Genomic DNA, 14,564 nt, shown 5'->3' with positions numbered 1-14,564 from the left:
CACTCCTTGTTTAATAGGTGATCTTGGGAAAGTCACATCTCTCTGTCTCAACCTCCTCATCTGTGCAATGTGAAAAATAAGAGTTCCTATCACTGAGGTTAAATAAGCAAGTGTTATCAACACACAGAAAGTAACTGATAAACATCAGCTTCTATTACAAAACTGTGAGTACATATTGAGAAAGACCTCTCTGAAGGTCATGCAAATCACCCAATGATCAGCCCAAAGCCATTTATCTAAAATGATGTGAGAGCCTCAAGGAAGGGGCTTGTAAGAACAAACTTCTCTGAGACCCCCCCACATTGGAGGCCAATTTCTGCAGGTTTCATTCAGCTACACGTTCAGGGTTCCCGGTGCTTCAGGTGCTTTGGTCCTACTGTGCTCCATCAAGGCTGGTGCTGGAATGAAGGTACAGAAGCACTGGAGCAGACACATGGCCTTCCTTAAAATATAGCGGGGAAACTCCTATATGCTCCTGAAACCTTCACGGAGAAGAAAGCAGGAACCTAGTCACAGGGGTGTGGGAATGCCAAAATCTTAAGACAGGCTCTTAGAAGCAGGCAGGACTCCAGCAGCTGTGGCTGCAGAGCGGAAGAGCATGCCACGTGCCAGTGTACCACAGCGACATCAGGGCTGCAGGGGATCCCACCTGCCTGGGTCCTGGCCACTCTTCAACCTGAGGTCCAATAGCACACAGGCAGGCACACTTTCTCCTGTCATGCAATCTCTGCAACAGTTGTGGCCTCCCCTTCCCTTCTTCCCACCTCAGTTCTGAGTCTCAACACCCGGGGAAGATCCAATCATCCTTCCCCCTCCCCACCACCCCAAAGTCCTTTCATCTACACCTGCCACCACTCCAGGGTTTGGTCAGTCTAGATCAAGTCAGGAACCTTACTCCTCTCATTCCCAAGTAGCTGTGATGTTCATATTTGTCCCCAGGCTTCTGGAACAAAAAGGTACCATCATATCCACTCAGGTAGCCAGCAAGGCCTATCAGCATCTGAGGAGAGAAGAGAGCAAACAAAAAGATAAGAGCCCTTGGGAGAAGGTTCCTCCGCCCCCCTTAGCTTCCCTCTACCTGCACCCATGACTGGCTTCCCTTGACAACTGTCCACAGAGAAAGTTGCCTATGTGACATTTTCTCCTGCAGCTGCTACAGAGCAAAGACTCTGTTGTCTATAGAGCTTACTGCATGAAACAAATCCTCTCTTGTGTTACAGCCAAGATCATGGGAACAGTGCAGACCAAACACTTAGGAAGAAAAAAGAGCCCCACAATTTGCAGGACAGTAAGTGAGGGCACCCTCATTCAGGCTGCCTCCATTTGTAATGAAATAAAACATGGCAGCTCTTGAGTCATGAGCAGAGGCTGATTCCTGGGAGAGTGGCCTTTCGAAAGGAAGTGAGATTCCACGTCATGAGGAGAGAGCAAAGTGTCCAAGCAGTTACACACCAAGAATAGAGAGAAGGGAAGAAGAGCGAGAGGAGTGTGAGGCAGACGCCCATCCCCAAAGGAAAAGAGAAACACTGCCCTGAGGCCAAACTGGCTTCTCCTCGCGCCAGTGCTCCCCAGGAAGACAACCTTGGCACTTCCCAAACCAGAACACACCAACTACAAACTGAGCTGTGAGTCACGAATCCTTCAAAACACTTGAGAAGATCAGCCTCGACCTGTATGTATATCCTTGGCCATCAGTACCGAAAAATTCTCTAAAGTATAAGGCAGCTGAAGTATCTCAACTGCCATGGTGACAGTCCAGGCGGCTCCAGCCTGACCCCTGCACTCTGGCCAGGCTGTTGGAAGGGGACAACGCATAGTGTGGGGAAAACCCCCAGCAACACTGCTTCTGGGGCTTGGATGTGGGCCACTCACCCACGCACATTTTTCTCTAAGTAGCTGTATAAACAAAGCCACTCTCTATAGTGCCAAGCCAAGACAGAGAAGCCAAGGTTCAGCAGAAAACAATTAAAAAGCTTGTTTTAAAAAGGAGAGAAGGAGGGAATCCTAGGAGCCAGAAGTTAATTTAATGTAACCAATTTAACATAAAGCAAGAGAAGGTATTGAAGACAGGGTCCTCAAATACCTAGATGAACTAATACTGACAGGTGACAACCAAATGGACCGCCCTTACCGCCTGGGCCTCAGAGGACAAGTCTGCCTGGTGCCGCTCACAGCAGCAGAGAGATGGTTTGGCTCTCAGAGTCCCACACACTAGCTCTCTGATCACGGACAGCACTCACAATCTCTGAGCTACAGCTCTTGAAGCCTTCCTTGCAGGAGTTCTGAGGCTTGGGGGGATGCTGTGAGTAAAACACCTAACACTATGCAGGCACTCAGCAGGTGCTCAAGATTCAGTTTTGTTTCAGTTCCTGTAAGGTTAAAAGTAGCCCTGAGCTCACTTCCTAATGAAACAATTCATTCAAATCAATAGCAAAAGATGAACCACCTACTAGGAAAAGGGAAGATTCATGGTAAACATAATACAAATGGCTAACAAACAGGGAAAAATGATCAACCTAACTTGTCAAGATATGCAGATGAAAACAGTGACACACCATTTTTTACTCTCCAGTTGATGAAGTCTTTAAAGTGTGATCAGCCCAGTGCTGGCAACGTGTGGGCAAGAAAGAACCTTCATATGCTGCTAGTGGGAGTGCACAGCATTACAATATTTTTATAGGAAAACTTAGCAATATCTAACTCAATTCTTTGTTTAGACTGGAAAACATAGTTTATTTAGAAAGTAAATTAGAGAGAGAGAGAGAGAGATAGGGGAGATTCACCTCCCCAAGGTAGGGGAGGGGACCAAAGCTAAGGAAACATGGCCTAGCCAGTGCTCAAAGAGCCAAGTGACCACACCAGAGTTTAACAAAGCAATGCCCCCCAATTTTTTAAAACTAATTATTTTTTTAAAGACAGAGTCTCTCCCCGTCGCCCAGGCTGGACAGCTCACCGCTGCCTCAACTTCTTGGGCTCAGATGATCCTTCTGCCAGAGCCCAAGTATAGGTGCATGCCACTACACCTGGCTAATTGTATTTAACTCCTAGGCTCAAGCAATTCTCCCTCTTCAGCTTCCCAAAGTACTGGGATTACAGGCATGAGCCACCACACCCCTAACACAATTTTAAGTATGCGAATCCTTTGATTTTTAATTTGGCTGCTGGGGTTCTTTCAGCTACACCTGCACAACTACACAGACCCATATGTACAAGGATGTTCGCTGCAGTATCTTGTGTAAAGACTGGAAAAGCATACATGTCCCCCAGTTGAAGACGGTTTGGAAAGCAACTCCGGCGCATCTGTGTAATGGGACGACAGGCAGCCAGTAAGAAGAATGAAGTGTATCTTTAAGTGCTAATACGGGAAGAAGTTAAGACAGATCGTGTTTAAAATACAAGTTGCTGAACAATTGCAGTATGATCCCATCTGTGTTTTTAAAAAGGACTGTGTGTGTACACAATGTGTTATTTGTATGTACATGTATGAAAATACACACACTTATATTTGTATAAGAAGCTCCTGAAAGGATATATAAGAAGATGTTTACAAATATGCCTACAACTACCTCTAAGAACTAGAAACGTGGTGGACAAAGCTTCTGACCTTCTGCTTCCTCCTGTATTGCCTGCAGTTTTTGCTCTGGACAGGCGTGTTAACTTTTTTTTTTAAGTTCTGTCTGACCAGAGCTCCCAAGCGCCCAGGGCTAGGGCCAGTATGAAGTGGCTGGTGTCAGTCTCAGTAGTGCTTTTGACTCTGACTGCTTGACCTCAAAACCTGTGGAAGATACTTTGTTCTCTCACAGGTTTCCAATTTACTCATAACTCTCTTTCAACCAGACAGAACACAGAACCATCAGGAGATAAGTTAGGGGTACAAAGGGACCACACTCCCTGGGGCAGCCTTATAAAGAAGCCTCACCTTCTCCCTTCACACAGGGGTCCAGATACACAGGGGGGAAAGCTGAAGTAAATTAAACAAGTCAGGCAGTCTTTTCCACACTCTTACAGTGTGCTGAGCACCAGGAAACACCAACAAGGATAGGCAGTCCCCAGCTGAAAGGTTGGACTGAGTTTTCTAAGAAAATCTCCTCTACCAGAGATCTGGTTCCCAGGCTAGCCTGGGGAAAAAATTCCACACAGTCTACTACTTAATTCTAGAGAGGTAATAGATGTAGTCCAAGTAGTGTGGCAAGAAAAGTCCATGAGGCAAGTGTGGGTAAGACAGCAGGCTCTAAGCCGGTCTGAACCTTGACCTGCCGCTTACTGGCTTTGCTCCCTGTGGCAAACTACGCATCTTGTTCCAGGTTTCCCACGTGCTACATGGGGATACAATCCCTATTCCATAAGTGCTGAGGCTTACAAGAGCTAATGCATCCAAAGTGCCCAGAACAGACCGTCTAATCGCTTTGCTTGCTCTTGCTGCTATGTTATAGAGGAGTAAGAAAGAGGTGTAACATTTTCTACTCCTTTCCCGGGCTCAGACCAATTCTCAAACAGGCCACCTGTCCCACTTCCCCCAGAGCCCTATGACTGGCAGGGCCCTCTTCCTTGGGTCCCACCCTTTGCTTTCACGCTTCCCTAAGCCCACCTGCCACAGAGCCCTGGCCCTTGCCTTCCTCTCCAAGTACTACCTGCTCTAAGATCACTGCCCTGCTTGACCACAGGCAAATTCCTGTCCCTTTGGAGTCCAAGATCTCAGCCTCTAGTCAGGAAAAAAGGCTTGAGTGAATGCCAGGCTGATCGATAGCCTGCTCAGAGGTGTCTGTTTTTAAAAGAGTAAAATGAACTCTAATTGGTAGAACTTCTAGCTGTAAAACATGTGAGAGGAGCAGGCAAAGCACTGTGCGTGCTGGGAGTGGCGGAGCAGCTTACTCTCATGTGGACACCAACTCCCTGAGCAATTTCCACTTTATGCAATGTATCCCTCCTATTTCTCTTTTCTTTTTAAAAATTGAGGTGAAACTCACATAACATAAAATCACCATTTTAAAGTATACAATGAGTGCTTTTAAGTATCTTCACAAGATTGCTCAATCATCATCACTACCTAATTCCAGAACATTCAGCACTCCCAAAAGAAACCCCACACCCATCTGCAGTCATTCTTTAATCCTCCCTCCCTCGCTCCCCCTGATCCTGGCCACTCATCTACTTTCTGTCTCTATGGATTGGCTAATTCTGGACATTTCATATAAATGGAACTCTACATATGTAATCTTTTGTGTCTGGCTCCTTCCATTTCACATGTTTTTCAGGTTCATTTATGTTGTAACACGTATCGGAAACTTTATTCCTCTTTATGGCCAAATAATATTCCACTGTGTGGATATACCACTTTTTTGTTTCCCCATCCATCAGCTGATGGTCCCTCTCTTTCTCTCTTTCTGAGCCCAGAGGACCCATAAAAACCCCAAAGATTTTCCATGCAAGTATCTGGTCTAGAATGTCAGGGAATTCTTTGTGCAAGCCCCAAAATTCAATCCAAATCTGAGACCCAGCCCTGCCCTCCCAGGTTAGAAGCTGCTGCTCCCCATGCTGCTCACCTTTCCCAGAGGCGGGTGCACATCAAAGAAAAAGGTGCGGTTGATGTAGTAACTGCCCATCTTTCCAAAGTGTGTCTCATCCCAACTGAAGGAAAAAAGAAACAAGTGAGAACTTTTAAGTGATCATAAAACCAAGCAGACTTAACAAAGTAGGTTACAACTGAAGTTAAAGCAAATGGCTATGAGTTTCAAGCTATCAACGTGGAAGTTTGGATCTTTTTTTTTTTTTTGAGTTGGAGTCTCACTCAGTTGCCCAGACTGGAGTGCAGTGGCCGCTCCCGGCCACTGCAGCCTCGCCTGCTGGGCTCCGGCGATCCTTCCACCTCAGCCTTCCGAGTAGCCAGAATTACAGGCATGCGCTACCACGCCCGGCTGATTTTTTTATTTATTGTAGAGATGAGGTCTCGCTGCCCAGGCGGGTCTCGAACCTGCGGGCTCAGGCAATTCACTCACCTCAGCCTCCCAAAGGCGTGGGATTACAGGCTGAGTCACCGAGCTCGGCTGAAGTTTAGATTTTTAAAAAAGTTTTTGACACAAGTGATTTAAGGAAGCAAGACAACAAGCTGGTTATTTACCTTCATTTAGACACAAGAGGATGGTTAATAAATACTTACCAACCAGTTGTTATAACCTGAATTAAATATACATAGACTTACTCTGTATTTCAAGTCTCTGACTATTTATTTTAAAAGGGCCAAGAGTTTTCCTTAATATGGAAAGGTCTGCAGGAAGAGTTTTCTTCCAAGTCTGTTAACTTTCGAGACTATGTTAGCTACTGGAGGGTGCGTTACTGCATTGCTGGGTGACAGGTCTGAGATGGCGACCGCGACTGCCACAGGAGTCTGAGTCTGCTCAGCAACCTTGTCTGTGAAGCCTGCTGACTGTACTCTGACTGATCTTACTGTAATGAACTAACCAGTGCATAAAAATGGAGAGTTTTCTGGCTAAGTTATGATCTAAAACCTCTCCTCATTGCCCAAGTTATTTTGCAAGTAAATAAGTGATTCTAATCCATTAGCTTTCAAACACCATGTGAAGTCTTATTCTTCTAGGCAACCACACAAATATTTTTACACCCTCTGTGAGGGCTTTAGGAAGACAACCAAGTCATCCCATAGAGCCTGGCCATTTCTGTTGGTTGTTTTCTTCCCAGGTTACTGTCTAGTGACCATCAACACCCAGGTCACCAGCAATAATTACTTACCAGATGAGTAGCAAAATATGCTTTACCGCCAAATGTAGAGTGCTTTTTTGTTTTATTCAGTGGGTTCAACAGATAAGCAGAAGACTAAACCTGCTTCCACATCTGCCAAGCAAACTGTTTGACATGTGGTGAGGACAGTGGCACGGCGATGTCAAAGAGAGAAATAACGTCAAAATGGTGTGACAAACAGACCTGCAGAAAGAGCACCGCAGGCCAGGCTATGTCACTCACGTGGGCCCTTGCTGACAGACCCTTCCCTCTCCACTCCTCATCTACACAGTCAGGACAATCCCAGCATGTGCCACAGCCCTCCAGGAGGTACAAGGTTCTGCACAGAGACGCATGGGAAAGACAGTCACTGTGAAGCACCACGCCTGCAGGGCACTGCTGAATCTGTCCCAACACTTGTGGTTAGCTCTCAAGCCTGTATGGAAACACTAACAAAGGGGCATGAGCTTTACTTCAGAAGTTTCCCAAGGAAAACCGGCAGCGGCATTCCTGATTCCTCTTGGCTGCTGCCACATGTCTGTGTGGGGAGTGACCATTCCCCACCGTGGCTCTCCTGTGCCCTCTCATGTTCCTATGGCCTCAAGGGGGATGCCAAGCATGCAAAGTCCTGCCTGACCTTACGGAGGTCATCTCTCAGGGTTATGCATGCAGAAACAACCTTGAGGGAAGCCTCAGTGCCTGCCATGGAACAGAGAGCAGGCTCGCCTGCTGCTTACTATACAACAGCAGATTCCCCAAGGTCAGTATCACTGTGCCATGCCACAACACAGATAAGCATTCACACAGACACACGGCAGCACCTGGGACTTCCAAGGCGAGGGGATTGACGCCAACATGCTGACACTCATCCTGCTCGCGGCGCCCCAAGAAATAAAGTCCTCCATCTCTGACCCAGGACTTTGTCTCCTACCAGCATCCATAAAACAGTGACAGGCTGATTTACCAGCTTGCATGTAGGCTAGATACAATCCTAGACCCTGACAGTTTGCGGGACAAGCATAGGAGGATGAGAAACATCTTCCTGTAGGAGAAGGGATGATGGCCTCCGTGGGCGAGCAGAAGGGTAGGAAGACCCCACCTAGGGACCCACCCACTGGAGACACTGCAAGGGGAGATGTAGGATTGACACAGCTGTGTAGACACAGCCTTGGTTGTTCCCTGTCCTTGGGTACGGGGCAGCAGGCCCAGCCACCCCAGCCGAGGCAGTGTGGGTGTGACTGTTAATACAAGAACCCTCCAAGGCACCTGTGTTCAACACAATGAGTAAAATGGAAACACGGAGACCTCGGTGAGCACGTGCTCAAGCCAAGGGTCAATGAGCCATGGGGCACCCACCGGCTCAGGGCCATCTCTCCCTCCAAGTCCTTCCCACTCTACCACAACCTCAGCTACTACCAAGAGTAAGATGCTTACAGTTGGGCCAAGGTCTCGGTGTCTCCAAAGGGAACTTAAGGCCATGCCCCATCTCGTCCTACCATGCTGGAGAACTCCAGGAAGAGAGGACTTCAACTCAGGGCTCTGCTGGACTCAAGAGCCCACACTCCGCCCTACCCAGTCCCACGGGGACAGAGCGGCTATGCACGGAGTCACCAAAGGCACTAAGGACTGCAGGGGGGAGCAGTGGCACTATGAAAGGAACTGAAAGAAAAAGGGCCTCTGAGTCCAAAGACTCACCAGACACAGGGAGCAACTTGCAGAGCAAACGAACCACAGTGTTGGGACAGTTTCTCCCGTGATGCTCCCTGTGCGAGGCCTGGCAAGGGGCTGAAGGAGGAAAACGCTTACCGCTCCTGCACCCAGCACTCCCCCACTCTCTGACTGGGATGTGGCATCGCCTCTGGGCGGCTGTCACTATAGCCCCTAACACAGGCCTATTAGATGCTTCAGTTCAAAGGGAAAGAAGTGCCCAAATTCTACTGATAGAGTTTCAGTCAAGATCCCTGTGGAGAAGGGAAGTTAAAGGGACCTGGCAGGTAGGGCCGTTTGGGTCCCTTCGATGTACTAACTGTGGCTTCCACTGCTGAATGTGTAGCTGGTATTGATCCCGTGAGTGTCAAGGAGGATTATCCTGTTCATGGACTGCTGCATATAGACAGGTGATCCTGACCCTTCCTGGTAGTCCAGGAGAAATAATACACATCCCTAGAAGAGAATGGGAAATCACAGCTTTAAAAATCTAATGGCTGCTGGAGCAGGTAGGCCATCACCAGGATAGTGGCACCATCTGCTGGACACAGGCACCAAGTACACTCTTTTTAAAGGGCAGTGATTAACCTACTACTAAATTCTTCAGAGCTGACTGCCTGACCCATGATGGCTTCAGGACTCTGGCCTAATATTACCACTGTGGGGTGGGTTAACATGGAATCTACTGCTAACAAGGGAAGGGTTCAACAAGACTCACTTTCTGCGACCGAAATGGCATATTCAGGAGTATAGCTGGTAATCCCAGCTACTTAGGAGGCTGAGACAGGAGGATCACTTGTGGCCAGGAGTTTGAGATCAGCCTGAGCAACATAGTGAGACACTATCTCTAAAAAAATTGTTTTAACTAACTAGGTGTGATGGCATGTGCCTGTAGTCCCAGCTACTCAGGTGCTGAGGCAGGAGGACCACTTGAGCCCAGCAGTTCAAGGCTGCAGTGAGCTACAATTGCACCACTGCACTCCAGCCTGGGCAATACAGCAAGACCCCAACTCTTACAAAATGAAAGAGTACTCCCTGTCTGGCCCTAGCAGCATCTTAGTTTTCCATGAAGAAATGGCAGCTCTCCCTTTGGGAGAAACTCTCTTCTGCTCCACAACATGAAGACCAGCCTCTGGTTCGGCAGGGCCCTGGTTCACAGGGTCCCCCAAATGCTGTGCGTGTTCATAGACAGTCAGGCTAAGTTAACAGCTGATGGTGTCTACTGGGCAGAGAAGCCGTCCAGCCCCCATGACAAGCCTGGATGGCAGGAAAGGCTAAAGCATCTGGTGTGCCACTCGGAAGACTAAACGCTGAGAGAGGAGGCCCACTGTGAGGAAAATCACGGCCACCTGCCAATGGAACGGCCGGGTCACTCCCCGATGCCCACCGGAGGGGCCGATTCTCAGAGAAGACCGGCGAGAATCAGGCTGCCGATCAAGCCTGCACCACTGAGAATGCCGCCACAGCCCCTGAACTCAGATGCCCCTGGCGTGGAAACATGTCTACCATCATGGACTGGGCACAAAGTAAAGGAGGCAGAAACCACTGCCACGTACCAGACTGCGCCTCCTTCCAAGAGCTGGCCTGCTCGTCTTGCAGTGAAAGAAACCGCACTGCAAGGCGCACTGACCCTGCCTGCTCCTGGGAAACTGACTGCCTTAGGACTTCCTGCCCTTCTCGGGGTTATCCCTGGGGCTTCCATTGGTACCTCGCTACTGCTGATACCTCTTCAGATTACAATGCTAATGTTGCTGTTCCTGCCCCATCCTCCAACTCTAGCAAGACCACTGTGGCCCTTGGAACTGACCTCTGTCATGTTTTCAGTCTTGTAAGCCATCTGCAGTCTGACATGTCTATTGATCACCATGGGCTGATAGTCAAGGCATTCGATGCACGTCCAACACTCCCTACCATCGCCAGGCATCTGACATTGTCAAGCACTGAAGAGTCTCCCCAAAAAGCAACTCAGAAAGATTTCTGACCCTGCCTCCCTCATCTCCTCCTGGTCTACACACCGTACTAAAGCAGGCTTCTCCCCACTGCAGTCGTCAGTATCTCCTCTTGGCCACCAACTGGGTGATGATCAGGAAAGAGGGGAGAGCGTTACATAAACCTATTTATAAAATTTGAGATTTTTCCCTGACCACTCCTGGACACCATTCATCCTTCTTTCCCCAAGCAGAAACCCCCGATCAACCAGGGGAGGGAAGTGTCTGTGGACTTAAGACTTAATGCTAGTTCAGTCACCTGGATTGTTTTGTTGGAGTGGCATGGTCCTAGAGACAAAAATAAGCATCACTTGGTTGTGTACAGTGCTCTTCAAGTCCCTCCACAGTGGCCTGCATTCCATTTCAAGGTGGAAGACATAATAGGCCTCTGTCACTTTTCTAACAAAAAAGTCTGGATATTGGTATGGGATGACTGGGAAAAGGATAAAGTTATGGATATTAGGGTGGAACACACTCATTATGAGGGAAATAAATTATGAGGGAAATAAATGAGGGAATGGAGGGAAATAAATGAGCCCAATGTCCAGGTAAGGAACATCTTAGACTCCTGGAGACATAAAGAAAAGGAAAACAGTTCATGCTCCCTTTGTCTCCCAGGTCTAGCACAAAGCCTGCCCAAACACTCACATGGTCATTCTAAGTCAAGCAGCAACTGGAGCTGGCAATCTGACTGGCCATGTGGCAAAGTTTGTCATCACGCCATGAAAACAGAAAAACTCACATGGACACGGGCAGACTATTCCATATGCCTGATGACATCAACACCAGCTCCCTCACAGGTGTGCAAACACAAAGATCAGCACAACCTCCTATCAATGTGACTGATCGCCTGACATCCTAGGGGCCTCACTTAGGTTGTGCCTTGCATAGTGACTGAGGTGGCAACTCTTCAGTGACACTGTCCATGTGGCTTAATCAAACCACTGTTAATGGTCATCAAATTCGATGTAACCCAAACAAAATGTAATAAAAAGTCCTGGATGACCTATACCCTTGAGGTAATATGTCAGCATGTAAGGAATGGGCTAAGAAATGTCTTTCCATTGGGCATGGAAGTTGCACCTTTTTTTTTAACACGGTGGGGTGCATTTTAATTATTGACAATGACACTAAAGATCAGAAGTCAATCGAAACTGGACACAGGTCATAATGGTGAACAGACTGGCCTTAGACTGCATTCAGCTGTCTGAAATGAGAGTCCTAGGCCCCCAGGACTGATTCACAGGAAGCTGGTCTAGACACGGAGGGCAGGGTTGAGGTAAATCCTGTAGGTTGGCCTCATCCTGCTGCTTAGAGTCCCACTGACAACAACCTAATTAAATGTTGTAAGAGACAAATGGAAAAGATTTGGTCCCTGCCTCTGTCAGTCAGGTTGATCAAGTAGCCAGTGGAGGTGTACATTCATGTGAAATCTGCTAGAAACCAAGACAGTGTAGAATGGAGGGAGGAGAGAGACTGGTGGGTCTCTCATATATTTCCACACATCTTCCTGGGTATGCCAAGAATGCAAAGCCCTACCTGTAATTCACCTGAACCTTTCTTAGGTTATGTTTGCAGTAAGCAGCCTTGAGTGATGAAGAAAAGTCTCCCTCTAGGACAAAGAGCAGGTCTGCTCATTGCCTGCTATAAACAATGGCCTCCCCATGCCTGTCCCTCTGCCTTGATGCAACCCCCTGCGTTTGCAGTCATTCCCCTGAGCCCACAGCAACAGCCTGCAAGACTTGGGGGCAAGGGAAACTGCCTCCAACATACAACTATTCATCCAGCTTCCTGCAACAGAGTCCTCTGTCTCTAACCCAAGGGCCTCATCTCTTCTGCCTGTGGTCATGAACCAAGAACAGGCTAATGTATTTGTCTCCAAGTAGAGTAACCCCAACAGTGTGTTATCTTGACGGCTTTTTGGTCAAGGAGTTCCATTTCTGAAATCCTCTACAATAACTTTCTCCTCAGCCATACTGAGAAAATTCGGCATCACTTCTTAGCCACACAAATGAACCATTTTCAAGCTGCATAAAACTTTTCCTTCGTCCATGTAAAACCAAATTACTTTTTAGGCTTAGCTAATGAAATTTGATTCTGCCTCAACCCAGCATCTGAGTAATTTAAAAAAAAACCTTTAAGAAAATAAATCTCTTCACATAGGACAACTCCAGAGTTGCTTCCTATATCCCTTTGTCACCATTCCTGGACACCCAGAATGTGCCTGCTCTATAAGATGGAGGGACTCAGGAACTTGCCCTCTGCTGATGTCCGAAAAATCCTGCAGATTAGGAACTCAGGCCTTGGGAAGTTCGGTGCCACAAATTTCCAATTCTTTTTTTAAAGTTCAAAGCTATTTTATTTTTTGTCTTATCTTATTTTATTTTATTTAGAGTCAGAGTCTCACTCTGACATCCAGACTAGAGTGTAGTGGCACACTCATGGTCACCACAGCCTCAACCTGTGGGCTCAGGTGAGCCTTCTGCCTCAGCCTTTCATGTAGCTGGAACCACAGGCACATGCCACCACACCTGGCTAATTTTTTATTTATTTATTTTATTGTAGAGATGAGGCCACACCAAGTTGTCCAGGTTGGTCTCGAACTCCTGGGCTCAGGCAATCTTCTCACCTCTGCCTCCCAAAGTGCTGGGATTACAGACATGTGCCACCATGCCTGACTCAAAGCACCTTTCAAAGTCACAATATGAGAGCAGGTGGGACACTCCAGCATAACCTGGAAGGCATGATAACTGTTTCCTTCGATCTGAAGAACCTAAGTGCCCCCACCGGAGCAAAACAACTGGCCTCACAGAGACTGCTGGAGAGCATGCACCCCTAGCAAAGCTCTCTCTACCACAGAGGGGGCTGCTTCTCTCAGATTTTAGAGAGGAGAACAATCGACTCATTCTTGGAGTTCAGAAGCAAGTGCTGAGGGCAGCCTGTACTTGGTGGCTTTTCCCTGAAGCAACTGTGCAGAGCATATTTATTATTTGGGGGTGGCTCCGATTCCTACGCCCCATCGCTGGGCTGGAAGTTTTAACCAGGACACTTGACACTATTTGGATGCGCTTGGTTTGTGAAAAATGTTTAACTCAAATTCAGAAAGAGCACCGTCTAGCTAATTATGTTAGTGAGAAATTGGATGTGAGGAGACCTTTGCCACTTCTGAGTGTTAAGCCTAGATAAACAAGGGCACTGTGAAGAGAAATCTTGTCTAATTAGAGCTCTACTCCGAAACTATGAATGTGTTGATTTATAAGACTCAACTGTTCTCGTGTCAAACTTCTTTACTTAGAAAAATATGAAAATACACAGCCTGCGAATATCAATTCCTCTCTTAAAACTCCATTCACCTTGTTACCTCCTCGTAAAACCTTTTCTAAGTACTCCCTGGCCCCTCAGGAATAACCACTCCCTCCTCTGTAGCTCTTGCGTATAGATCACACATTTGTAAGAGCCAATATTTATCACTACGGATAGAATCATTATTATCCTGTGGAAACTTCAATGGCCCCTCCACCGAAGCCCCGCCCCTCTCCCGTAGGCCCCGCCCCCTCTGTGCCCCCGAGCCAATCACAGGGCGGCGTCGCTCTTCGCGGTTGCCATGGTGCCCCCCCGTGCCTCTCATCACTCACCAGATGTGCGGCGGCACGTCCAGTCGGTGGAAGCGGGTGGCGAAGGACAGGAGCGTCACCAGGGCCAGCAGGGCCCACCGGCCGGCCACCTCGCGGCGCCGCGAGCCCGGAGCGGGCCGTTTGGGGCTTCGCGCGGCAGCCTCGGCCCGGGCAGGCTGAGGCCCACGACGGGCCCCACGGGAGCGCGGCTCTGGCCCCGCCAGGAGCCCGCACGCGGCCGGCGGCATCCTCCCCCGCCTAAAGAACACCCTGCGGCCCCGGAGCACGCTAGGTTTCATCAGTCGCCCCGCCGAGGAGGCGCGGGAGGGCGGCTCAGGGCTCCCGGGGAGGCGGGGCGCGCGGCCCCGGGAGCGGGGCGGGGCGGGCAGCGCAGTGGCCGCAAGAAGGCAACCGGGGACGCAGAGCATGTCGGGACGGGAGGCAGGAGGCGGGTGACAGGGCGGAGACCCGCTCAGGGAACGGCCACGCCCAGCGGCGCAGGAGCAGGGGGCGGGGCTGG

At 48.7% G+C, this 14,564-nt stretch overlaps 1 protein-coding gene across 1 annotated transcript in view; it reads right to left on the bottom strand.

The window, feature by feature from the left end:
- The window catches only part of POMT2 (protein O-mannosyltransferase 2), a 43,251-nt gene extending 28,779 nt beyond the window's left edge, over positions 1-14,472 (bottom strand). Inside the window, exons 1-3 of the mRNA XM_008057065.1 lie at positions 14,066-14,472; positions 5,544-5,628; positions 896-1,000 (exon numbers count right to left, since the gene is read on the bottom strand). Coding sequence (XP_008055256.1) covers positions 896-1,000; positions 5,544-5,628; positions 14,066-14,472 — 597 coding nt within the window. The remainder of the gene's footprint in view (positions 1-895; positions 1,001-5,543; positions 5,629-14,065) is intronic.
- Between the last annotated feature and the right edge of the window lie 92 nt (positions 14,473-14,564).

The sequence above is a fragment of the Carlito syrichta genome, unplaced genomic scaffold, assembly GCF_000164805.1.
Source record: "Carlito syrichta isolate Samal-C Ts95f unplaced genomic scaffold, Tarsius_syrichta-2.0.1 Scaffold302712, whole genome shotgun sequence".
Taxonomy (NCBI): Eukaryota; Metazoa; Chordata; class Mammalia; order Primates; family Tarsiidae; genus Carlito; species Carlito syrichta.
This window is presented reverse-complemented; position numbering and strand designations above follow the sequence as displayed.